At 42.4% G+C, this 27,302-nt stretch overlaps 1 protein-coding gene across 2 annotated transcripts in view; it reads right to left on the bottom strand.

Annotated features, from left to right (window-relative positions):
- EGFR (epidermal growth factor receptor) overlaps positions 1-27,302 on the bottom strand; it is a 154,864-nt gene that overhangs the window by 29,146 nt on the left and 98,416 nt on the right. For both annotated transcript variants that reach the window (XM_058832258.1, XM_058832257.1), the window contains exons 2-14: positions 15,515-15,666; positions 14,003-14,189; positions 13,207-13,341; positions 11,399-11,467; positions 9,042-9,160; positions 7,464-7,605; positions 6,659-6,775; positions 5,968-6,094; positions 5,799-5,872; positions 4,531-4,621; positions 3,576-3,775; positions 2,401-2,533; positions 939-1,038 (exon numbers count right to left, since the gene is read on the bottom strand). In XM_058832258.1, coding sequence (XP_058688241.1) covers positions 939-1,038; positions 2,401-2,533; positions 3,576-3,775; positions 4,531-4,621; positions 5,799-5,872; positions 5,968-6,094; positions 6,659-6,775; positions 7,464-7,605; positions 9,042-9,160; positions 11,399-11,467; positions 13,207-13,341; positions 14,003-14,189; positions 15,515-15,666 — 1,646 coding nt within the window. The remainder of the gene's footprint in view (positions 1-938; positions 1,039-2,400; positions 2,534-3,575; positions 3,776-4,530; positions 4,622-5,798; positions 5,873-5,967; positions 6,095-6,658; positions 6,776-7,463; positions 7,606-9,041; positions 9,161-11,398; positions 11,468-13,206; positions 13,342-14,002; positions 14,190-15,514; positions 15,667-27,302) is intronic.

The following is a 27,302-nucleotide window of genomic DNA, read 5'->3' as shown; positions in this document are numbered from 1 at the left end:
TTATTCTATACCCCTTCATGTCATCGCCCGGAGCACAGGAAGGAGTTTCTTCTGGGGAGAAGGGGCTCCTTATGGTTGAGCAAGCATGATAGAGGGAACAGTGGGGTAATGCTGGTTCTGAGCATTGTGTGAATCCTCCCCCTTTCTTGTACACTGTTACTAATGTTGCTGCTGTTACCGTTCCCTTCCTTATCTCATTGCTGTTTCCAGTAAATTGTTCTTATCTCAGCCCATGATTTTCCCCACTTGTGCCTCCAATTCTCCTCTTCAGCCTGCCACAGAGGAAGGGGGAGAGGGAGGGAGGGAGTGAGCGGCTTGTGGTTTGGAGAGTCTCAGTGGGAGTACTAAATTGGGAAGTACCATTCCTAACCCACAACAATGGGCAAGGCTCAAACACTCAGAGGCTGGTGGCAGTGGCAAGAGGTGTTTAAAGAGTTGGGTTAAATAACACAGAGGTGGACCTGTGATGGAAGCAGGAGATTTGACGTAAAAAAAAAAAAAACAACAACAAAAAAAAACAACCCAAAAAATCAATAAACAAACAAGAAAACAAAGAAAAAAAAAAAGAAAAGAGAACTGGACCTTTGCAATTAAGATCTGAGTTTGACCTAATGTGTTCACACTGACTTGGAAGTTGAGATGTTACTCAAATGTTTGCCATATTTCCCAAAGTAAGTATTTTTTTTTCTGTAAAAATACAAAAAATATTAAAGACTCTACAATGTTGGTGACTCTGGATTACATGCCAGAAAATAAAACTCACACCTTGAGGTTTCCTATCCTTCTCCCTTTCCCCAAGATCTTGACTTCTAACCACCCTCATTCGCTGCTTCATATCAAATAGGGTTAAACTGAGACCTCAGGATCATCTGAACATGGTAAATAGATATTAATACATGATCTGAGGCTCAGGTTTGCTAAGATGAATCTGCTCTTACAGGTCCAGTGCAGGTCGCATTGTACATGGTGGAGTTTTGCACCAGGCACTCAGGGTGGCAGGGCAGGCACTTGGAATCCTTTTCAAACTCTCTTGGCTCCCTGGAAAACAACAACAAAAAAAAAAGAAATAATTAAACCTCAGAAATAATAGCAAGTGATAAATTGTGGTCTTCACTCCTTTTCCAGACTTTTCCACATTTGATTGAGACGATGATGGTACTGAGATAGGATGAGGCACACCCCTGGCTACACCAGTAGCACTTGCTCAGTGCAACCAGGAGGACATAAGAGTAAGGGAAATTTGTTTGACAGTGAAACACATGGCACTCCAGATTGCACACTACAAATTAGTTTATTTTCCCTTTTAAGCTAATGTCACAGAATACTCACAACCATTTCTAGAAGCTTTTAAATGGTAGTGATGCAAAGAGATCAGCAAAAACAGATCAAGTAATTCCAAGGCTACAAATAATAATTAGGAAAGTTAAACAGCAAGGCACTGATAATTAAATTCATGTCCTCTCTACAACACACAATGAATCATTAAAATATGAAAGTTGGGAACAGATGGTTTTAATAGCAATAAAGCTGTTCCACTTCAAGTAATGGTGTTATTAATTAAACTAAATCTACCCATCATTTGACACAAAAAAATGCCCTGATTTTCCCTTCAGGTTATAATAGCTGCTAGAGGGAATTCACTTTAAAAGAAAGACAGCTGCTATACTGCAAGCCACTAGAGAAATACAAACATCAGAGGCATTAGCACCCTGACAAGTATTTGCTTAATACTCAGGAGCTTTAAAAGTCAAACTTTGTAATTTTGCTGCTAGACATGTTTTTTCCACCTACATCACCTGTTCAATTGACACACAAGGAAGCAATATATTTTCCAAGTCCTGAGTGAGGCTGAGGTAATAATTTTGCCTGAAATTGCTGCTCTCAGTGATTTTTGGATGAAAGTTCATTCTCCCTTGATTGCAACTTTTCAAACTGCAAGGATGACCGGCTCATCTGAGCAAATATAAGGGGAATGAAGTCTACCAAGCAGTGCAGCCCTGGCTCTGGGGATGACTGAGCTCCCAGAGACTCTAAATGGTTATGGCTCTCACCAAGTGTACCTGGTGTGACAGTCACAGCTCGGGCTTTAAACTCCTTTCTTTATCATGGGAAGAAAGCCCAAGGCTTAGCCTCCTTGGGCCTCCAGACAGTCTCCTTGTGGACTTAAGGGAATGTTTTCTTAGCAGTCACCATGTCAGGAGCAAACTCCTAAGCAATACTGAATGGGGAAGGAGAGGTACCATAGCTAGGTACTGTGTTCATACAACACCTCTGCAAAGCTGGGGAAATCCCATGCAACCAGAGACCAAATTTCTTGCTTTCTTTCTAGCTATAACACATTTTAAAAACCAAAACCCCCATGCTATCACCAAAACTTAAAGCATCCCTGAGACCCCTTACCCTTGCAGGATGTTACACTGTTTCACACATTCTTTCTGACGATCAAAAAACCTGCAGGAGAAGCAGTGGAAGGGCCCTGGGCCCCAGCAGCCTACATCTGAGCACAGCGGGTCACAAACATGCTTGGCAGCAGCTGAGAGAGAAAGAGGGACAAGAAAAGACATGGATGTCAAGACAAGAGAGAGGTCAAACTCTCCATTCTCACTCCAGCTGACCAACTGTTTTCCCCAACCTGTTCCAAAAGAGGTATGAATGGCTCTGGTAGAGTGGAAGAGGAGTAACCATGCTTCTCTAAATCCCAAAGCCTGAAACTGAGTGGCTTTTGGCCATTCAAAATAAGAATGATCTCCTCTGTGACAGCTTAACAGACATACAATAAAGTTAAATCAGGCTGAGGGAGCTGGAGCTGTCCATCCTGGGGAAGAGACAGCTGGAGAAACATTACTGGGGCTTTTTTGTACTTGAAGGGCACTTACAACAACTTTTTAACAAGGCCTGTAAGTAACAGGACAAGAGGAAATGCTTTTAAACTGAAAGGGTAGATAGATTTATGGATACAATTACACCCATTACAATGGGTGGTGAGACACTGCCATGAGTTGCATAGGGAATTGGTGGATGCCTAATCCGTCAAAGTTCAAGGTCAGATTGAATGGGGCCCTGAGCAACCTGGTCTAGTGAAAGGCATCACTGCCCACAGCAGGGGGGTCGGCCTACATGACCTTTAAAGGTCCCTTCTCACCCAAAGCATTCTGTATTTCTATGACAAATTTCTAAAATACAACAAATTCATATTTTGCAAAAAGAAATAATTAGATTTTGGCCCAGGGACCACTGCAGTCCATAGCAGTATGGTTGAACAACAGCTTTGACCTTGTCAAAAAATGCCAGTGTTAGGAGTTAGCTTTTCTGTCCTTCAGCTGAAGTGGCTTCATTATGCTTATAGTAGTGAAGAAGCTCCTGATTTGCTGGACACCTCAAAGCCCATATTTTGATGGGAAGAAAAAAAAAATCCCACTCTTCCCTTACCACCTTCATTAAAGGAGTATCATTGATGAATTTTATAGCCAGAGGAACATGGAGAAAAAAGCCTTACTTGAATCATGAAAATACCTGCTTACTCTTGAATTTCAGCATGACCTTTGCAGGTGAGCAGGAACGCAGCTCTCACTTACCACACTCATTTTTATCTCTATTCTGTAAAATCTTCGTTTTCTGGCTCTCAGTTGCAAACAGGCTGTGCCAGTCCATGGTGTCAGCATAGCAGAGGTTCTTGTTCCTCATAATGGCAACATCTCCATCACTTATTTCCTTGAGGGACCGCAGCCCTAGGGACTTTATTTTCAAGTTAACAACGGCAAGGGAATACTGGCCACTAAAATGGAGATGGACAAATAGAAAAAACATGCAAGAAAGGTAATTAGTAAGCAGGATTTACTCAGCATATTTTTCTTTTAGTTGTCAAATGCATCCCGCATTTTCTTCAAGCAAGATTCTGCTCAGCCCTCTAAACTTAATGCCTCATACATGACATGCCTATTACTTAACAATTGCAATACTCACATCTGGTTTTGCAAGGGCTTTTTAAGCTAAAGCTGTCAGGACACACACGTTCTGACAAGTAAATGATGTGGAACAATGGTTGTAGGTAAAGCAGCTATTATTTTGTGCTTGTCCACCTAGTCACTCTTCCCCCTTGGGCAAGCCTAGGGGGGTCCTTGGAAGCACTGCTGATGTCTGCACTACTTGGCAGCCTCCATCCCTGACTGCCCAGCTACCTCAAATCCCACGGTGCTTCTGATCACATTGTGACTTACCCCAGACTGTAAAGAGCACTTTCTGTCTTGCCTGTACTTCCAGGATGGTGGGGGAGACCCTGGTCCAGAAAGCAGGCAGCCCCCTACACATGGCACAGAGCTGAGGGTCTTTATTCCCAGGGCACATTATCTATGCTGCAGAGGTGGTGCTCTACTCCTTGCAGGGTTTGCTCCATTTTGCATCAGTTTTGCGATACTGCATCAGTTTTGGGATACCTGAGGCTCACGCTTGCTTAAAACCTCAGTGTGCTCAGGCAAGAGCAGCTCAAAACAAGGCTCCTCTTAGAGTGGCTGTGGCACATGATTTACTTACTGCTGCTTTGTTCTGCCTCGTATAATCTCCAGATTTTCAAAAGCATAGAGATCAGTAGCATTCTCAGGCCAGGCTTGAATCAACAAAAATCCTGGAAGAGGAAAAGAAGATTAAAAAATAATCGTAATGGAAATGAACCCACCATTACTACTGGCAGCAGAACCTTTTCGTAGCAAATCCTGCACCAGGAGAAGGTGCTTGTACTTTCCCTATGCTTATCTGAAGGATCTCAAAGTCTAACATGACATTTTAGAGAGCAAGGAGATATTTTTAAACCCTGTTTTATAAACAGTTTACTTCTTAGTCCACCATGAAGGCTTAGGAGTGTAACAGAGCTGCACATCCTGCCACACCGGGTCACCAGCAACGATGGCTCTTGCCAGTAGATGCCCTGGCTGAGAGGCTGCAGACTGGATCTGTGGGAGAAAGGCATATCTATCTATCCCATTTTTCAGCTGACCTTAGAGAAGAGGAAAACTGAAAGGTGGAAACAGAGCAGACTAGCTACTTGTGAATTTTCTGAGGCAAGCAGAATTCCCAGCTCAGCTGAGGTGTTTGGGAGGAAGGGGAGAATTTGGAAAATTGCAGGCTGCTGTATGCTGCAGCTAGTCATGACAATTCAGCACATTCCATAGTGCTGAAGGGAACCACACAGGTGAGGGAGAAAGAACAGGAGAGCTGAAGTCGTGTCTGTAGGCCTAGCCCTGATGTTACATCCATTTCATAATGGGTTGAACACAATTTTAATTGATACTTGGTGCAAGCCAGTGGCTGAGTGCTCTGCTGGCTGCTTTGTGCTCATGGAGACGAATTCACCCCAAGGAAGAGCTCCTCAGGCTGGAGAGGGTGTCTCCATAAGGATGACGCAAGCCACTGAGCATGCTTCCCTAAGGAGCTGCTGAAAAGTTTTCCACAAATAGAAACACATTTGGCTTTTTTTAGCTGGAGTGGCACGCCTCTGCATCACCACATGCTTCTTGGGTGGCTGAAGATCTCCACGGCTTTTACTCTTCTCTAGGGCTGACAGTTCAGCAGAAGGGATATTCTGGCCAAACCACACACCTTGGATAGAAGACTAGTATGGGTTATGTGGGCGTAATGCTGGCAAGGTGCTGCTGACCACCTTGGTTAAGAGTGACCCTTGTTAGCTCAGAGACAAGAAACACTTTGCATGCACTTCTCTTCATGTGCTTGAAAAATTTCCCTCCTTCCCATTTGTTTTTGGCAGTATCAGCCAAAAAACACCTCAGCTTAAATTCACTGCTAACCTGATATTTCTTTGACTGTTTTGAAGACATCCAACTTCTTGGGATCCAAAGGTAGGGTCTTCGTGAAGGCATCACTGAAACAAACAGAATGAGAAATTGGGAGAACGGCTTAGCCTGGATTTTCCCTAGCCCTTTTCTTTCAGTGCTTGATGGCCAGCAGGTAACTCACCCTAGAAATGCAACTGGGAGAATGCTGACGTCCCCATTGATCTTGGTACAGTTTTTGAAGGAGTCGATGTTTGTGGCATTTATGGAGAGGATCCCTTTAAGCTCACCTATTCCGATGCCATTGCACACTGATGGAAAGATAAAGGAGAGATACAAAAGTCAGGGGGGACAAAAGTGAAGCCCAGTCACATGTCAGGGTAGAAACATGGAGGTGCCATGAGTTCAGAAAGAATTCCTGTATTGACAAACCTACCACTCTGAGTTTCATAGATCTTTTGCCTATTTTTGCTTTTCAGAAAGTGCCACTGGAGAACTGCTTCCTGCTTGCCCAGCTGTGCAGCTCTGGTCTGAGCATCTCTGCACACAGGCTCTGGCACATTCCCTTCTCTCTTTGTCCCATTTCCATCCCCCTTGATGAGACACTGGGAAGGACAAAGGGAGGAGAAGGCTGACGTGCAAGATGTACATGCACACAACACACAGTTTATCTACTGTACTTGTGGTGTATCCCATCTGGAGAGCCTGTTCCACAGTCATGCCTTCTGATCAAACCACTTGTCGGATCTCCAAGCTATCACTGGATCTGATTTATACTGAACTTGCACTTAACTAAGATCAGAACTCCCTGCACTTTTCCTAATAAGTTCTCTATCATCTCAAAGCCTTACTGGTTTATTCAATGCTTTTTATACCTTTGCTGCATAGCCCATCACACTTTTTACACTTCCGAACACCATTTTCTTCCACTTCATAAGTATCAGCATTGCACGAGCGAACGCAGGAGCCATGGTCTGTCACCACATAGTTGTCTGGAAAAAAAAGGGATACAAAGGTGACTGAAATAATACAAGAGGGATACTTTGAGGGCCAGACATGCGCTTCAAGACTTGTAAGAAAAATGGGGTTTGAGCTTTTGGCACACTCAGGAAAGTACAGGCATTGACCATGAACATTACAAACATTATTTGAAGGTAGATGAACATACAGTGCTATCTCCATTTTACAGGGAGGGGAATGGTCACAGAAGGATCAAACAACATTTAAGTCTTGGTGGATTATAAAAATACAGAAATGGAACAGCAAGAAAGGAAAAGAAAGCATCTGTAGAGAAAACAGTGATCACAGGCCTTGAGACAGAGTGTTAAAATCAATTTTTAACAGTCCTAATTAAAAACCAGTTAAGAGTTGATAATGCTTTGGTAATCCATAGAATTCATCTCATATAGCCATTGTTTTAATGGCTTTCAGAAGATGCCTTTTTCTTCACTAAGAGAAAAATTTCCAGGAGTCAAAATGCAAAGATGAAAAATCAGGCTAGGTGATGGATGCAGACTGTTTGAAGAGGCTCACTTTGTCACCTGTTCTCAGTTCCCAGAGATGCTGGAGATTAACTAGTGCTCATTCACCTGACCACAGCACAGAGGGATGACATAGAACCCTTCCCCCTTTTCTCCAACTCCCCACCTCCTCTGGGGCTGCAACCTGAAATGAACTTACGTGGACATTCCTTCACACAAGTGGCTCCAAAGCTGTATTTTCCTTCAGGGTTCACATCCATCTGGTAAGTGGTGGGGTTATACAGGACCAATGGGGGACATGTATCCTTGCACGTAGCATCATCCCGAAACTTGCGGCATGCCTGTCATTGAACAACAGCACGTATTAAACTGACTTCTCTTTAAAAAGTGACAGTGATTTTACATCAGGTCTTCAAAACACTCTGATGGCCTCACCTGCCTCCTGCTTAGCTCTAATGGAAACCCCAAGCGTCTACAGGGATGGTCCCTCAGGCTTTGAAGTTGAAAGATTGCTTCAGGCTGGGCAAACTGAGCTCAGTATTTTTAAAAAAGGAAATCATAAGCTTTTCTTTTTCTGAACAAGAAACCTTGGCACTCTGGTGGAGAGCTGCTGGGATTCACGTGGGAACAGGAGTAAATCTGCATACCTTAGACAGAAAAATTTTCCCTACAAGCAGCAACCAGATCAAGACAGACTGTACTTTTCTTGGCCAGTTTTTAATAACCTAAATCAAATCAAGTCCCTTCCTGCCAATTACTGACTTTTCTGGCTAAATATTAAACTCAAGCCATTATATTTGGCTGCAGGTAATGAACAATTTAACAGGCATTTATGAAGGGCAAGTTGGTTCTTCCAATCTAAATCTGCATCAAATTAATAATGACTCTCTTTTTCCCTTTCTTCTCCCTTGGCTTTCCAGATGAGAGAGAGTAACTGTCTTCTCTGTGAGCTAGTAAGGGGATCATAGCCATCTTAAAAGGAAACCAGGAATAGAGGTAACAACAATAAAATCCAGGTCGGATTATTTCTATGGTGCTTACTGAGATGTCACTTAATTCTGAATGAAGTGTAGTGCAAACAGGGAAGAGTTAAAACCACAGCATGCACCAAACCCCTGAAATGCATGTGGAAAAGCAATGGGGCCTTTATTCCCTAAAGAAGCTCCATTGGTTTCTTCTCTCTTCACTGCCTCAGGGTTCCCCAAACACAGTGCTTTTGGATTTTGTGAATTTTTGTGGTAAGTCAAAGGCAGAAAGGGAAACCCAGATTTCATGCGTGAAGTTTGGTGAAAAGCAAAAAAATGAAGATCCTTTGCTTCTTACTTCCTGTACAAGTTTTTGCTTTAGTAAACAAAGATTATTACTGACTAGTGCTAAGGAGTACAAGGCAAAACTGTGCTTTTAGAAGACTGCTGCATCATGGGGGCAGCTGTGGGCCCGTGGACCTGCTCACCTGGGCAAGTTGCCTATAGCAAACACTTATATGCTCTGCAACAACGCTGAACTCACTGGGCAGTCAGAGGCACTAATGCTGGTTTGGAGCACACTAGGAGGGTCCGTGGATAGAGCCAGTAAAGACCAGCTAAGAGTGCTGTGAAATTCATGTCATCTTCCCTCCCAAACAACCACCCATGCAGGGAAGCCCCGGAGCACCCTCCAGGGCAGCATCTCTCAGGAGGCCTTCTGGGGCTGAAGAAGGCTAGAGGACATGCAGCTGAAAGCCCTGCTTGCTGTGTCAGGGATTGAAGCCCTTATGGTGGTGGTCTAGCATCATTACCAGGCAGTCACTCTCCCGAGGGCCAGTGCACCCCGCAGCACACTGGTTGTGGCAGCAGTCGCTGGGCACCTTTCCTCTGCATCGACCAGAGCACTGCTGAGCACAGATGACTTTTGTTACTGGAAGATACAAGAAAAAATGAAAAACATCAGCTGTTTTGCTGCAATGAGATCAAGAAATATGGAGAAAGGGTTTGGGGCAGGTTCTATTCTAGATTTTCCTCATTGGAAAATGTTCTGTCCTCATTTAAGGCCAAAGTTTGGGAAGGGTGAGAGCAAGTGTGGGTGGTGGTAAGAAGGGGTCATGTTCAGCCTGTAATTATCTTGGCTCTTATGAGGTGCTAAGAAGTCTTGATTCCAGCCAGGAAGTATGTCCTGCTTAGAAAGAACAACCCTGTTGCATCAATGCTTAGACCAAGTAAAACTCTGTCACAGAGTCATTGCGCCTTACACACCTGGGGCAATAGGGTAGAATCTGTCTCCATTTCATTGATAGAATTTACTATTATTGGTGCTAAATTTGGGAAAAACAATGTGGCAGAATTGCCAAGACTCTGTATTATAACTGGAAACTGTACATTGTTGGTGTGGTGCTGTAAAATGTCCCTTTAATGCAATAGAATATTTCCAAAATGTGCAGAGATAGGGGAGACTCAGCAAGCAGATTCCATGTGCACATTGAATTCTTTTTCTTTAATGTTCAAATCCTTGGCCAAATTTTATCTTCATTACACAACTCCCTCAGGGTTTGCACCAGTGCAACAATCCAAAGGAAGAACTAACTGGCCCTGGTCCAGCTTTTTGCAGAGAAGCAAAAACTGCCTGCAACATTTTGTGGAGAATTGGGAAAGCTTGTCCATTTGAATATCAAAGCAGAGAAAGGGATAATCAGAACAATATTAAAAAAACCCAGAAATGAAAGGCTAGAATGTTTTTGTACTAGAGACCCAAAATGGGATCGTTTGTTCTCTAGAAAAAAAATTTAAAATTAAAAATTAAAAACTACTGATCCTTGTAACCTGGCATAAGGTGCCAGAAGAACCTGATGGCTACTCTGCTTCATACAGCACCCTGAGCATTTCAGCTGTGCACTGTGCTAACTGTTATCAACTTCACAGTTAGCACAAATGAGTTACAATATTATCAGGAATTCCTGTAAGTATGAAAACCATGGCTGTTAATTAACAGAAAATTATTTCAAAAAATAGCCAGCTACAGGGTACATGACAGTGACTTTTTAAAATCATATATTCTTTTTTCTTTACACAGTTCTGTATCCAAACTGTATTATTTTGTTTTTTTCCTGTAGACCTGTAAGCAAGGTAGTATATTTTCAAGGAAACAGATTATTTCCACAGTATGCATTAGCTTCTCTGATAGCAACTCCTCCATTCAACTTGAAACAGGGGAATAAAAGGCACATTGTTCTACATGAACAGCATTTTGATACAATTTTTTTCATAAGAATTAGCAGGGGAATAAAGCACCTAATCTCTTTGATAACTATTGACTAGAGTTTCCTGCTGGAAACATATATCACATCAAACATTTTTACTTCATATAGAGTATCCCATGTTCATTTCCAGGAGAAAGAGACATATTCCCCAAACTTTCCCACATATGGAAATGTGCAATCCATTTTCAATTGGCCAGATTCTCAAATGCCTGGAGAGGCGAGCAAGAGCCCACAAAACGTTTTGTTTTATGCACTCGTCAACCTCCTGATTCCAGTGAGGGTTTGTAAATGCTGGAAGCTTGCAGGGCTGAGACCTGAGGTTTTGCAAGGTCCTGGGACAGCTGTGCAGCCTCAGCTACAGGAATCAACCCAGGAAGGGCTTTGTATGCACAGCCACTGTCCACCCTGAGAGCCAAACTGCAGAGCCAACTGGCAAAAACTGAAGCCTACCCTAAATGAAGACAGGAAAGGCATATGCTCCTCTTTCCTCAAGCTCTAAGTCATACAAATTTGGCTTGATATTTGTAGACAAAATACTTAGGTTCAGGTGAATACTTGCAATAGAAAACTGAATGTAGGATGTTGCTTTCATTTGCATTATGTCTAGATCAGCACATTTTTCACTGAACTTTTCACAAAACAAAACTGAGTGTATTTCCCAAATTTTTAGAGGAAAAAAAGAAGCAGCGAAACAAATTGTCATGGTGTTCCTCCTCAACCTTTACTTTAGGAAAAATAAACTGTTGCATAATCTCAGGCACTTGTAAATGGATGTTTCTGCTGCTCTCTTAGTATCAGGCAAGCATCCCACCTGCATAATTATGGTTAGGTTTTCAGTTGACAGAAATGTAGTATGTATGCTAGAGCACACAAGCTATTTCTTAACTAATCTGCAGGCTTACATGTCTGGCAATTTTGTTGGCCTGGGCCCCAGCAGTGGTCTTCTGTGCAGTTCTGATGGCATTTGGGACCTAAAACACAAGAGTATGATATTCTCTAAACAAAGAAAACAGCAATGTACCATGAGCAACAGAAAACAATGACTTGAGATTTCCTTCCCAATAAAGCAAGGAAGGAAGCACCTATATAACAGTGCTCAAAAAATTTGAGAGCTGAATTCGTTTTCCTTTGTTCACCTCTGCTTTCCTACGTGCAGTTCTCCACCTCCACACCTTTGAGCAAGCAAGCACAACACCCAGCCAGTCTAGCTTACGAAAGAGGCATATTTTTCCCAGGAACAGGAATCTCAGCTACTGCCCGGCTGGCCCTTCTGCTGGGGTTTTCATGCAATGGCAAGTCACCACTGGCTTGAAGTCAGGCATGTGCCAGCTGCTCACTACAGGCCACATGTAAATCAGTGTTTCTGAACAAGGCAGCTCTAGAAAGAAAACAAATCCAACTGGATTCACGGGCAATTGCCAGCTACTCTGACCACAAAGTAATTTGACTTGTCTTTGCGCCCTCCTCCCACCCTCTGCCAAAAATACTCCTTGTGTAGGACTGTGCTGCAGATGGACAACTGATGGAGGGGTAGGCAGGATGGACAGACACCTTGCCTGACCTCGAGGGTTCAGTGCTGGGTTCTTTCCCATTTCTCTCTCCTTGCTCTGTTCTTTCTTCTTTCTCTTAATGACAAGCAAAGTCCCAGAGAAACAACTTATTTTAGAGTATGGGACCATTATTAAAGCCATAAAAGGCTATCTTAGGAGATTAATGTGGAATTCACTACATTTAAAAGGCATTTCCTACTAGAGTGTTTCTTCCCACTAACAGCATGTGATTCTCCTTCCCCCCGTCAGCCATCAAATAGCTGAACAAATGCCAATACTTGTCCAAGAACTGATTGATTTGGTGTGGGACCAAAGAACTTCTTTTTTTTTAAGTTGAAAAGTTAAAGGTTAACATTTCTGTGGTGTTCAGAGCCAAACTCCTGTGCTGACATGTATAGTTTGCAACTCCTTGATTACGCCAGGGCTCCGTAGAAAAATAAGTCAACACAGAAGTTGGCTATTAGCTCTCAGGCAATTATGCAACTGGAAGAAGATAAAGAAAATATGTTTTCCTGCCAATTTATAGTGCCAGAAATGAAATGCTCAGAAATGAAAATAAACCCTCCTTTCTGTGAAATGGCTGGGGATTTTACAAGGGACTCATAAGGCTGAAGGATTAGCTTGAGCCTCCTCTAAGCAAATGCTGCACAAACTTTTAAATATCCCCTCATCTCCCTGTTGATCTGAAGTGTCAGATTTATCTACCTGTTTATTATTACTTGTTACAGGGTAATCTGTGCAGCCCAAAACAGGAGAATTTTATGTTATTCAACTTGGGCCTTAGCTCTCGAAAGGCTTCGAGTAACTCCATGAAGCTACCCATACGTCTTTTCTAGACCACAGCCTTACATTGTAAACAGAAGATTGCTGGAAAGCAAATGAATGCACGTTTTTCTGAGCTGAGCACATATTCAAGATACTGTCTTAAACCAAGAGGAACATTCCCAAAAACTTTGCTGAGCTATGCATTAAGGACCTAACCACCATGAAAAGTTCTGTCTTAGGCCAGTGGTGCAGAAAAGCACTTCTCTTGGAACAGGGTTTGGTGGCCTTTGCTAGAAATTGTTGAACCAGGAACCCACTATATGAAAGATGGGATGTTCATTTTACTCTCTGAAATAGAGGGGGACACATAGCACTTTTGGTAAGTTAACACTCACAAGAAGATAGGTTGCTCGCAAATTCAAGCACTGTGGGAGGCTTCTTGCTTGTGTCAATGATGTCATTCCAAAGAACAGTGTCCATGTTGCACAGTTTGGGGTTGTTGCTGATTTTAACACCTCCATTGAGAATTTCTGTTACAGAAACAAGAAAAAATTTGCTAAGTGATGCAAATCCCTACTTTGCCCCAAAGACATCCTCAAAACATCTCTGATTTAAAGAAAGAGAATTAAGTTACATCTTTCTCCACCTCAGTCACATGATACTGACAGAAAAGAACAATCTGCCGGGCATCAGCACTCCTGACAGTGTAACCAACACCAGGATCAGACTGACACGTTCTGGAGAGTGAGCTTTTCTTGGGTGCCACGAAGATGCCACTATGTGTAGTTCCCTGCCTGGTGCCACCTCTAGGACCCACAGTGCTCAGCAGAGTAGGCACTGTTGGTGTGCACAGCCAGAGACCATGTGAGACACACACATTACCAGTTCCCACAGGGATCTAACAGAAAATATTGATATGCATGCACTGTAATCAAACAATATAAAACAACAAATGGATGCTTCTTTGCCTGTTTTGGGAACAAAGATGAATCTTGATGAATTTTCTTTGTTTTTTGCAGAAGACTGACTAGCATGAAAGCAACTAGAAAACTACATTCAGATCCTTGCTTTTAAAGTGGGGGGTTTGATGGCATATGACTTTGAGAGGCAACCTCCAACAGATCTTGACAACAACGAGCTGACAGTTGAAGTTGGCTTTAGAGGTGCCTCCGCCTCTTGCCCGTGTCTCACCTGAAAGCCGCTTCATTGGCAGCTGTCGGAGTCCCTGGGTTTTATTCATGTGGTAGTTGGATAAAACTGCCAGGGCGTAAGAGTTGTCATACAGCACATTGCCTCGGATGATCTGGAGGTTTTCAAGGGGAATGACATCCACCATGTTAAGTGCGATGAGCACGTAGCCTGCAACCTCCTGTATTGTCTGAGAGAGCAACAGAAGAAACAAGGTGCTTAATCCATAGCACTCTTCAATAACTGCTTTCCTCCTCCCACTCCTCCAATCCACCATCTTTCAATTTTAAGGAATGACAGACCACTTAATCTCATTAAAATAAATAAATGTAAGGCGAAAAAGGGACTATGTGAAAAACCTTGGTGATGCTTCCCATAAACACTTGCCTAGCCTTCAACAACTGGCAGCACACAGGTGCCACCTGATTCAGGCTTTTACATTGTCTCTTCTGTGCCCCTTCCCTTGCTCATCAGAAGGGAAGAAAGGGCAATATTCTCCTTTTAAAATAATATATATCTTTACAGGAGAAAAAGACAAGTGAGGTACTGTTCTCGCAAGCGGGTGAATTCTTGTCTTGCACTGTGAAGTGTATGCATTTCTACCCCCTACAAAAATCACCGTAAATGAAAATCCTTCAGACTAATACTTAGGATATTTTTCTTTTCTATGAAGACTACCGGTAAATTTTCAAGAGACTTGTTACGTTCCTTGGAACTCTGAGCTCCGTGATCAGGTTGTGTTTGGGAAAGAATAATGGCAATACCATATTTGCAACCCATACGTTCAAACCATAGATTTTTTTTTGATCTTGCTTGCTGGAGGAGAACCTGGAGGTCCCCATGTCAGCCATGGCACCTCCCCATGCCGTGGCAGCATTTTAACATCCATCCTCTGTTCACTCCCTCCTCAGCTTGCCTTAATTCACCCATGAACTTGTGCACAAAAAAAATGTTGAGATGGGAGTAGCCCATGTGTCAATCACAGGGGATTATCTTGAAGATCACTTCAAGAATCCATGTGGGAAGTTATTGCACAGGACTTGCCTGCCTGCTGAGGGTGTGAGCACTTCAGGCTGGAGAGCCACTCACCACCATGGCAGGGGAAAGGATGACAGTCTGGAGGGCAGGGAAAAGGCCCCCACACTTCGAAATCTGCCACTCGCTTTGCGCTTTGCTTTGCCCAACAGCACCACAAAGCCTTTTGCTCTCTGAGTGAGGCAACCGGTAAGGACGTAATTCTAATTATAAATAAGAAGAAACCCCTCTGCATAGCACCCAGCACAGGCTGGCAAGTGCTTGAAAAGCTATTTCTCAAAGTACCTGATTTGTATAATAGGGTTGAGTGCATCCTGCAGCCTACAGGTATGCTTAGACTGTAGGCTGTAATTCCTCTGAGATTAACTAGCTACACTTTTGGATCAAGACAGAATTTTATCAGCAGCTCATCCTTTGTACTTATAAAATGGAGCAGGATTTGTTGTAGCAGAGAAGGCCCTGCTGGCCATGAACACCAACCTTCAGGAAAGAGAGGTCACGATTGTGCTCCACATATGTAATCTCCAGGTTGCTGAGTACCACCTCACAATTGTTGTACATCCTCTGCAGGCTGGTGAAATGGTCTTCCACATGTCCCAGCTGGGTCAGCTTGTTATTTGTCCCTTGACAAACTGTGAAGTAAAGGAGAAAGCTCCATGAAGGAAAGGAAGAATAACTACGCGGCAAAGACTTGTTATTCCCTTATCTTTAAAAGCACCACAGTAAGTTAAGCATCAGCTTCGTAAGAAACAAGAACATTATCTGTCATGACTCTAATGGCAGTAGTGTAGGAAGTATGCAGTGTTTCCCAGGGACAGAGATGTACCAGAATTTAGAGCTGGAATAACCCTCCATCACTTTCTGTTATAGGAAAGCTTCAATACGAGGCTTTTGTACACAGGTAGTTTCTGTATCACAGGCATAACTCAGTTCCTGAGAACACTGACACAGTTCCAGTGAACACTACTGAAACTGATGTGCTGCCAAGTACCACCAAAGGTGATTTCCCTGAGGACCTATTTTACATTACTTGCAGGGGCATTGGGTCTCCTCGTAAACTCAGAAGGAGGAAGGGGGGCTTCCTGAAGGACCCCTTAAGCCACAAATTCGGATTTTAACGCCTAACTGAACCTCCAGGGCTTACACATCTCTTGCCACTCTGACATTTTGGGAGTATGAAAGATTCAGGAGATTTTCTGGCATATTCATCTTTGGCACTCAAATCCACTTCTGCCTGGTGGGGAAGGAAGAGGTGTCACACAGAGCACCACTGAGATTCCAAATATTTATAACAGCACGATGAAAAAATTAATCCCCTCCTGAAATTATATTACTCTGCTTTATTAAATCAAGAGGAACTGAAAAAAGTTATCACCATTGTATTTGATTGCAATGAATAAGCAAAATGCAAAATTGCTCTGAAGAAAAACACCAGACACAACCCTCAAAAATTCTGTACTCATACAGTCATTCCCTGGGCTGTCCCTACAGGGGGTCAAATGAACACATCTCTCAGTTATGCTAATACAGAGCAAAGGAGAATGACATGGAAGACAATGTGGTAAAGAGCTTCACAACCCCTTCCAGGGGCTCCTTCAGCTCCACTTTGCTCTTCAGTGGAAGCAAAAGGAGGCTGTTATCTCATTGTTTGTATAATGCAACCCCAGCCTGACCGCACAGCTTTACATAACACATTGGAAGAATTGCATTCTTTTAACTTGGAGAAATAAATACATGAAATGATACTTTTGTAGAGCCGTAATTCATAGAAGCACCAATCTCAAACTGGGGTGCTGCAAAGCAAGTAAAAAAGACTCTTGACAAAGCTGGAAATATGTTTCAGTTCTAGTAACAAAGGATAACACCTGTTGAAGATTTACTGAACAACCGATGCTTTATTAGTAGGAAAAACAACGTAATGACAGTGATAAAAACACACTTACCAATCATCAAAACTATTCACTGAACATGTGGTACTTCTCAGCACAATCATCAGCATTAAGAGTTACAGTGATAACAGATTAAAATACTCTGGACCATGTTAAAAGCAAGGCTGTTCGCTCACATTCCTCAGTCATTTCTCATTATACATCTAGGGAAACATTTATAGTGTTTGGAATCAGAGCAGCAACTGCTGGTAAATGGGAACACTGTGAGTATATCATCTAAGCTGCTTGACCATTTTTTATATATTTTGAATTTCTGAATTTCTTAACATTTGCTTTAGAAATTCTAAGTGAGATTTTCTGTTTCAGTTTCTGTTCCAGTTTCAAACTCGACTGTTGCATTGGGTTCATACTTCAAATCTGTATTTGCTGTCTGCTTCAAGTACAAGGACCAAAAATTATCAGAGTCACGGGTAGGTTCTTATTCTGTGGAGTGGTCATATTTTGAAAGTTAGAAATACTGTCATATGGCTAGTCTGCTCTGGAAAATGTGTTGTTGCTGGGTCAGGGATGAAGAGTCTTTGAACTGACTGGAAAAGTCCAGGAGTCATCCCAGAGAACATCTTGAATTTTAAGCAATGTTATCCTATAACCAAGGGAAAACTAGTAATAACAGATTCTCAGACTGTCCAAAACCTCAGCTTGGATGCTCAGTTTAGGCATCTCATATCTGATCTTCAGAACAGTGTGAATTTGTGATTTTGGAAAGCACTCCAACACAATGCAGGAGCAGGTGCAGAAATAAAAACATATAACTCATCCTGCTGTGGTCTTCAGGGTCCACAAATGACCTGATGCACTTGTTGCATCTCTGAGGTTACCAGCAAAGATCCACCCTAATACTCCACACAGGCCCAATGCAAAAGCTGCCGTGCTTATGCTACACCTGAACCAGACGATGGCTGGAAGGAGGAGCTTTCTCTGTGGCATCCTCCTGGCCACCTGTGCCCTTGATTGACTCTATGCAGCTTGGCACCGGTCAGATCATACAACAAAACAGCCCAGCTGGCTGAAACAACCCCTAAGACAAACTGCACTCATTTGAATGTGCTTCTCTTGGGATCAGACAAGTGTTAGAGCTCTGAACTTGGGTCAGCTGTTTTGAGAAAGACAGATTTTTTCACTGCTTACTAGGTCAAGGCTGAGGCAGCAGTCAGAGGGCATGGTTACTCTTTCACTTCTCCCTCTCCCTCTCCCATGGGACCTCTCAGGAAAACATGCCAAAGAGTTAATCCAAGCTACAAATAATATAGGACAATAAATAAATAATTGGTCAGAGAGTATTTTTAGCTCAGGAAAGCTTGTTGATTTGGTTCACCATGGTGCTCAATGCATTGGAAACAGCTCAAAGGACAGCAAGGAGGCAGAAGCAAATAGTCAGGAGAAAGAGCTTCCCTGCTTGTGAAGCTGCAGAGGGAAACTCAGACATAAACTCTAAAAAGGCTTCAGCTTGGTCCCCCAGGACCTACTTTTTTCCCTCTGTCCTGAGAGCAGAGAACACTTTGATGGTTCTCTACCAAAGATGTCTTAAGCTACATGCAAAACCACTGGTCCCCTCATCACATCCTCCGCCCAGTAAACAGTAGCTGTAGATGAGATGTTAGTTACAATCTGGAGAGTGGAAGAAAAAGGGCTGCTTCTGTTAAGAAATCAACAGTGTGTGGATGTCAGAGTATCAGTCTGAATACCACAGTGGAGCCTTCTCCCTCATACACCAATTTTTGTTTGCACAAAGAGATATAAGGGATCTAAGTACACCCACAAAGTGAACTTCATTGCACCAGTATTTACCAAATGAGAACATCGGTCATAAGCAGTATATGCTGAGCAAATAAAACCCTAATCAAATAAAACAAGGTAAATCCCTGCAGTAGTATTACTAGACTCAGGCAAAGGCGCAGAATAATTTTCCAGCTAGAACATTAGGAAAGAAAATGGCCTGCTTGTATCTGATGAATAACATCATCCCTGCAATTTCTTTGCTTATGGAAACTGTGTTCTAAAAAGATACACACTATAATTATGTGTATATAATACCACAGTGTGAATACCACTCTGGCCAGAGGCTAATGCACAGACAATGAGGTGCTCACCTTGCTCTGCAGAGTTTTAAGTGGGACATGCATGCTTGAATGGATGGAATTTATTCTGATTTAACCTCCATTGAACTCAACGTATTTGCCCTCTAAAGGACAGATTCTAATTCTACATATAATATGTAATTTTGTTTTAATGTGTAGCAAAGCCAGCACTATCCAGCTTTAGGAGTCTGTGGTGGGCATGGGTACTTGCTTGGCACTGCTGGAGGCTATGGCAGCATGTACCATGTAATATATGGTCTATGTGGACACTTACACATTTTAGCTATAAAGGAGAGTAAAACATTCAGGGTTAGAACATCCTTGACCAGTAGAAAAGCCAGGATCCAGAACTGAACTTCAGGGCATGGGCTGATCCCTGAGAGATGAAAGCTTTGCTTTTATCTGTGATGTTAATATAATAAAAACACAACTGGTCTGGAAAGTTTTGACACGGAGGGCACGTCCCCAGAGGCTGCTGTCTGTGGCAGTGCTGAGAGCAGGGCTGCATGCTGGGAGTGCAGGGTTCTCCTACCCCAGCCAGGGTGATCTCCTAGACCCTTAGAGCCCCAGCCACCACTCCTGTGACATGGGGTCAACCCCAGAATTCTGTGGGGCAGCATCATGGGATTTCTACCATGAAGCATTTAAATTCTATGTGATATAGATTTCAGCCCACATGCTGCAATTCCTAAATGCCAAAGTGATGTTGATCTTGAATCCGTTACAGCATTACCTCAACAGACAGCCTAACAAAAATATGGATATTGCTGCAACAATCCAAATGTCAGGTGCTGTATAAGGCAGCAGCAATCAAAGGGCTCAGGAAAGAGGCACACTACACTGATGAATGCGAAGTTGTTGAATTTTGTACTTATGAAAAGTGCAGGGTTGGCTGTCCTGGCTACCAAAACCTTCTGTGTGTCCACAGACATGCTTGCTCCTCCCCTTCTCTGCCTCAAACTTGGACTTCCAGGAGTATTTCTAGGTGATGCAAACTGGTTAACCCTCTGCAACCCTTTGCTCCTTGGCCATGTTTTTCTTGTGCAGCCTGAAGTAGTAGCATGAAACCAAAGCATTTCCTAAATGGCATTTTCCCCAAGTGATCATAGGGAGACAGAGGGCATCCACACAGCTGTAATGCTATGCGGCAATATTTTCCCAAATCCATACAAGCTCAGATTAAACAAAGTGGTCCCTGCAGCAATTGCATTGATACAAGTAAAATCTGTTTTCATCTTTTCCCCAGAAAATCTCGGATTACTGAAGTCCCAAGCCTGTCACACATATTTGCCTCAGACTTGAGAAAAACCCCAGAGAATGCTTTGAAACCAAATTATCACTTATCCCCAAGTCATCCTCTGTTTCTATCCATGCTTAGCCAGTGTTAGTCTCCCTTCAGCTGTGATAGACACATCAAAATAATAACTCACAAAGGCAATTTCAGAGATATGCAAGTCCATTTCCATGCTTCATATGTCACTTATAACTATATATGCCCTGGTATGATTAATTTATATAATTTTGCATGTTTTCTAGCCATTACTGACAATAACACAAAACTTGTAGATAAGGGATATTTGTTTAATCTGACAGTGCATTCATAAATGTTCCTCTCTCCTCACTCATTAGCACTAATTTCACTTTTGATTGCTTTTAGGTACTTCATGGAAGAGCAGTACCTTGCTGGGCGCTTGGTTGGGATACAAAGCTGCCACTGAATGCCCAGGGAAGATAGTGCTACTGGGTGTGCCACCATCAGTGCTGTACACACCCCATACACCTTTATCAGAGTGTGGGAGGGAAAACCTTTCAAGTAAACTGGAATAGCTTTATAGGAAATATGGTTCAATTTGGGTCTGTATGAGCAATCACACCACCCCAACCCTTGCCCCCTGTATCCCTTGGGTCACTCCTGCACAACACAGAGGGGATGCTGGCCATACCCTGCACCTCCATGATCTTCCCTGGGGGAAAAACTGTTTCCACTTTATGAGGCACTTCATCTAAGGGGCCCTCAGAAATTAAATGAAGAAGTTTGCCTTTCAAGCATAAATATGCACATATAAGGGCAGATCCTCTGAATCAGGCATTTTTTAAACAGCTATCAAATGCATCCAAATAATCTGCAGAGGAAACCAGCAAGGTGCAGCTTACTAGCTGTCAAATTATCAAAATAATGATATTTAAGCTTTTAACAAAGTACTAGAACAGACAGGATATTTGTCATCATGACTAACCTATTAGAAAGAGAAAGAACCATGCAATGTTTTCCCTAAAGAAAACAGGGTATGAAATACCAGAGGTTGGAAAAAGAAAGTGACTTTACGTTTTATGTAATCAATCACTTAAACAGAAATATTTCTTATATTCACCAGTTCCTCAACCGTAGAGAGAGAAGGGATGGAGAAATTTCAGTATTGCTGGGTTGAGTGTGTTTAACACACTGAGTAAGAATTTCAAAAGGGAGGAAAGTGCATGTGACACAAAAGAAAAACCAAATCTGTTGCAATGTGCTATGGGAAGTTTTGAAAAGGAAAGCTAAGAAACAGGTGAGGAATACAAACAGTGCTCACATGCACTTTCCTTTGAGAAGAGTGTTTGCAAACCCATAGAATGCCTGAAAAGCCCAGCTCCAGCTAAATGACAGCAACATTCGGGCACTGGAAATTCTGCAGAAGATAATGATTTTTTGCACATACCCAAATACTTTAATTTAAAACATTGTGAAAAACAACCTCATGTGGCTTTAGTAAGTTCTTGCTCAAACAGTGTGGTTTAGAGTAATGCAGTTGCTGAGATTAATTCCAACTTTTAGACACACTGGGACCAAAACAACAACAGAGCTCTTAAAAATACTTAGATGGAAACTGTTATTGCAAAAATTACCAAAACTAACACCCTAGTGGAGGAAAAGAAGATGCTTTGAAGGAAAGCTTTCCCAGACGATCTCTTATTTCTATTTACTTGACAAAACCAACTTTCCCAGATACATGTAATTTTAGGTTCCTCTTCCTAACTCCACTTAAGAGAGACCTGCCCCTCAATGTCAAAAGTCATATCCTAAATTCCAAAGGATGGAGGCATCATGACAGATGGTCTAATTGCTGGTGAGTGCCTTTGCCTGAAAGAATAATCACACACAAATCAAATCGCTCCTGGATGAAGACCTCACCAAAGTCACAGTATTTCTGACAACAAGGGATTCAACCTTATTAATTCCCCAGGGTGCTTTTTTCCCTCCCCAATATAATTTACTAATACTTGTATTTTTCTTCTTTGTTGCCATTATTTAATTCTGCATGTATGCTTATTAATCCTCCAGAGATTAAGGCCAGACCAGGATGTGCTGAAATCAGTCCTTCTACCGGCTTCAATGTGAACTGGATGAGGGATTAAATTCTTCTCTTGCCGGTATAAATTTGTAGCAAGTCCATGGACAGGATGGACTAGCCCAGATTTAAGCTCTGAATGTTTTAGGATAAAACTGTGATTGATACAGATGTTTTCTGTAAATACCAACAAAATTTCGAAGAAACAGGAATTGTCACCTTGCAATTTTCTACAGTTTGGGGAAAAGTTGATTTCCAAAGGTGAATGAATAATAGATGGGAATTTTGAGAGATGGTATTTCCACTGAGGTACTGAAAGATAACCTGAGTTTATATCAGTTTTCTTCACATGGTTTTGACAGTGATCTCTAAAACTTCAAATCACTGCTGAGGATTCCTGCAGATGACACAAGCATTGCTGGAGTTCTAGATAACGAAGAGGGACAGCTGACCTGCACAAGCTGGTTTGCATAATTTAGGAAAATAAGCTCCCTGAACAGTATTACATGAACTATAGTCAAAGGCAAGGTGTTACATCAAAGACTGCAAAACACACAGTAGACAGAAAATGAGGTCCTGGGATGCAGTTGCCCGAAAAAAGACTTGGGGATAGTATGAAGTAACCAGAGAGAGAAACCAGGATCCACTGGGTCCATCAGTGGCAGAATGCTGAAGGAAGGGAGGCAGGAGCTGGCATTAATCCCCAGTGGTGCCTGAGCATGCCCCGAGGGTGGTGGCCTCTGCACTGGAGGGCTCTCCTCTCCCTGCAAAGCAGGCGCTGCCTGGGGCAGCTCCCACTCCCAGTGGTACCAGGATGCTCCCCTCAGGCTTCAGCCCTTCTCCAAGCTACATTTCAGCCCATGTCCCTGACACGTGGCCAGTGACTAGTGCACCAGGATTTTGCCTTGACTGTTGCAGGCTATTTCTTGAGAATGATGGCTGGAAAGACAAGCTCCCCAGGACTGCCCCCCAACAGCTGGGGTACTGCTGTTGGGTTGCTCTTCCCACTGGCACCCTCTGGAGAGGCTGCTACAAAGGTAACTAAGAGCTTTCATGGGGCCCTTCTCTTTTGAGCTATTGCTCAAGGTTAAAAGGCCAGGTCAATTGCAAGTGCAATCACCAGTGAACTTAAATAATGAGTTGCTTCTACAATCTGTCAGTGAGAAAACAACGAAGAATAAGGGAACTTCATATGGTTCAGCCGCTATGCAAACATCCGCACACATACATACACCAAGATAATGAACAGTTTATAAATATTAGACACAACACTTAACAAATTTTGTGCAGAAAACCACAGAGGCATCTTCCTTCCCCTTTTAAACCATATTTATAGAAACTCAAGCCATACTGACTGTGCTGTGTGAAGTCAGCATGGACTCTGAGGTCTCCCCATGAAGTTTTTCCATGTGTGTCCAATCACTCATGGTGATGACCTTGGTTCTACAAATATATCAACATCAGGATCGGCAAAGTGATGAGTTCATGCCCTAGCTTGCCATTTTTAGACTTGCTGTTCCCTACACACAACAGAGAAACTGAAGCTGGATGCTACAAAACACAAAATGGAGCTCTTCAAGACAAAATGCCAACTGCAACTTAGATATCCCAAGTGGTGTACAGGGAAACACCACTGAGTGCTATGGAAAGGAATGAGATTTGGGAACCACTGAGGAGAAAATTAAGGAGTGGGGGAAAGGCAGAATTTGTGGTATATTGGTTATGCTGGATGGAAATTCTGCCATCCCACTTATTCTGGTTCCTCCAGGAGAAAGCACTGCCCATGCCTGTGTTTTAGAACAGTGATCTTCATGCTGTCTGAAATCCATGTACCGACCAAAGTAAGTTTGTCTTGCACTGTGTGTACCCAAACAAGACCATGCAAAGGGCAATGGACTCTGGTGTCAGTCCCAGCAGCTCTGTGTGCTCCAGTGGCTTGTTTCCCCCAAGGATGGGTCTATCAGGTAGCACAGGCCCTGGCTAGAAGTCCATGGCTGCAGTCCTTCCATCCTCCAGCTTCATACACCAGCACAGCTACTATATTAATTGCAAAAACACTGTGTACATCCGCTGGGCAGAGCTCTGGAGTGTGAGAAGGACTGTTACACAGCTCCATTCATGTGAGGTTCAGGCCCTGGGAAATGGCTCATAGAAATGAAATGGTTCTCCTGGCATCCATGTTGAAGTTTGTTGCTGTAAGTGGTGTCAAAACTCTGCACAGAGAATAGCAGCAAGCAGCCAAGAGACCTCCAACAATGGGCATGGCTCACCAAGCCTTGAATCTGGTGACACACATCTGGCAGGGCTCTGGCACCTCAAGATCTACACCAAAATATTTGGGAAAACAAGTAGATGACAATGGATAAATAAGCCTGTGTTCCATGGTCTAAAAATCCCTACATTCTTCATTGTTTGTTCTGGCAACATCTATGAAGCAGCAGGATTTTATAGCACAATAAAAAGTAACTGAAGATGTGTGGCCATGAAAATATGGGATCAGTTGCTAGTTACATCAGCACTGAATTGTTTAAAATTGTTTCAAAATGAGTTAACTTGAGAAATGAGAGTTAAAGGCATTAAACGGCGTTGTGAACATTTTAGCATGTGGGATTTCTTGAGACACTGCAATTGCATATTTCAATTTGTGCCTTCCAATGAAGAAAGTCATATGTTTTTCTTTATTTATATTAAATCAAGTCTGATGTTGAAGTAAGCTGTGGTTCTCATGCACGTATTTCTGAATCCCCTGAGGTGTAAATTCTATGTGAGCACTCAGACTGGCACAAAAAGGACAGGAGAAACCACTTACAGCTGATTCCAAGTAGAACACTAAAAGCTTGCTATTACAACACATCCTTACTCTTTTCACCAATAAATATATGATTACACATACGTACATACATATATATATATATATATGTAGGTCTCCCAGATAAGCAGACAGACATCTCTGGAGATGTAACGTATGTGGAGAACTGCTGAAACGCAACAGCAACCACACAAGCTTCATTTGCTGCCTTGAACTACACTTGCCCACCTCCATGATAACCCCATCTACCTCTGTGTGTGGTTCTGCCCACTGAGGGCACGGGAAGTGCTGCCAGCACCCACGGTGAGTGCTGCACCGAGCCTCTGGGCCCGCGCTGCTGGCATCGGTCCCAACGCTTCCTCCCAAGCTGGTCTACAGTAAGTTCCAGCCTCCTGTGGAGTCAAACTGGAAAGCTACGGAAAGATCTAGGCCTCAAAGTTCCCTACGGGACATCTTGTCCCTTAAGAATGAGGTCACCTTCTTGAGCAAGACTAAAACAAGACAAAAACTGCAGAGAGGACTAAGATAAACAGTATTTACTGCTTCAAACAATAAAAGGTACTGTTAAGTTACTACTGTAGCAAATGTCCTATCAACTGACTACAAAGAACAAATGCAGGCTGATAAAAAAGCTTTAAAAGTTTGTTTTCAACAACTGTGCATTCATGGGAATAAATGCTAACACTTACTCTAGGGCTTCTAGACGAAATTTGGTTATTTGTGCATGTTGACAAGCAAGCAAGTTAATACACGCTGCTGGGTTTGAAGAGCCTCTGGTAATATTTAAGTTTAAAAGGCATAGCAGAAGAGCATATTAGATGTAAATGAGGATCATCTTCTGATCTTCATTTAAAGCTTGACTAAAACTCAGTGGAAAGACTGCTATTGAAACAAATGGGATCTGAATCAAGCACTTATTTCACTTAATTTAACTGTGTGAAATTTAATAAATGAGGTAAATAGACTTTTTACCACCCTTTATTCTGGAAGGCGGAGAGCTACAATTACATTTTGAAAGCCCAGCTAAAAAGCCACAAAATGATTTAACAGCACCTGGGTAAGTTTTGAAGATGAAGAACAATTTATCTTCAAAAGTCTGGGAAGAAAAAACATTGAATTTAGTCGTTGTTACTATAAATGCTGCATGTTATAGCAAGTGGACCACTTTTAGAGCTGGTCTTACATAGCAGTAGGGAATCTCAGTCACATTCAATGCCAGAGTTCAGTTCTGTGAAGACAGGTAAACAAGTTTGAACACTATAAAAGGTATTTGAAATGCATGATTACAGTACGTACATTTCATGCTGTTCAAACTCTGAAGAAGTTCACTCTCCATCTCATGATTTTCACGGTTCCTGCCTCATGTCCTTTCACCCTTTTCAGAAAAGCAAATTCTCCATGGCTTAGTACAGAGCCCAGAAAATCTGCAACCTGAACTTCAGAAATATAATGTAATATTGGATAAAGCTCTGCTAACACTCTTAGACTTCTATGGTCATAATGTCCACTCATGCAGGTCACAGAGAAAAAACTTCTGAGGTTTGTTTGTTTGTGGGGTTTTAACAAAAATTTTTATTGTCTTTTAAAATACCTATAAAACAAATATTGAAAACAGGTAAGTGAAACTTTTCTCCCTGAAAAGAACAAAACCTCATGTTTATCAAAAGGCTGTGCCTTGTATTGACCTGTGTGTCTTTTTAGGTCAAATTATTACTTCACATATACTCAGAATTAGTGGCTGTTTAATTGTGAACAGTTTAAAATTATAATAAAGATGACTGCAGCTGCTAAATTTGATTCTGCAACTCCTTCGTCCCTAATGTTTGAGGGATGGTCTTCCTCAAGGACCTTTTCCAAGCAACAAGGCAGGAAAAACAATGCACAGCTTTACCAAATACACCACCCCTCCTACATGCAAATATGAAAATCCAGAAGATGACATGCAGATAAGGATTAAAAGAAAATCCACCCTTACATAAATGACATAAACCTGCCTTAACACATTCCACCCCCTGCAGAAAAAACTGCCAGAAAGAAACTGCCCCATCAGTTCAGTGAACATGGGGAATAAACGTCCCCTTGTATACAAAAAGCTGGTAAATC

The sequence above is a fragment of the Poecile atricapillus genome, chromosome 2 (genome assembly GCF_030490865.1).
Source record: "Poecile atricapillus isolate bPoeAtr1 chromosome 2, bPoeAtr1.hap1, whole genome shotgun sequence".
Taxonomy (NCBI): Eukaryota; Metazoa; Chordata; class Aves; order Passeriformes; family Paridae; genus Poecile; species Poecile atricapillus.
The sequence above is the reverse complement of the archived record's forward strand: the minus strand, read 5'-3'. Positions and strand labels throughout refer to the sequence as shown.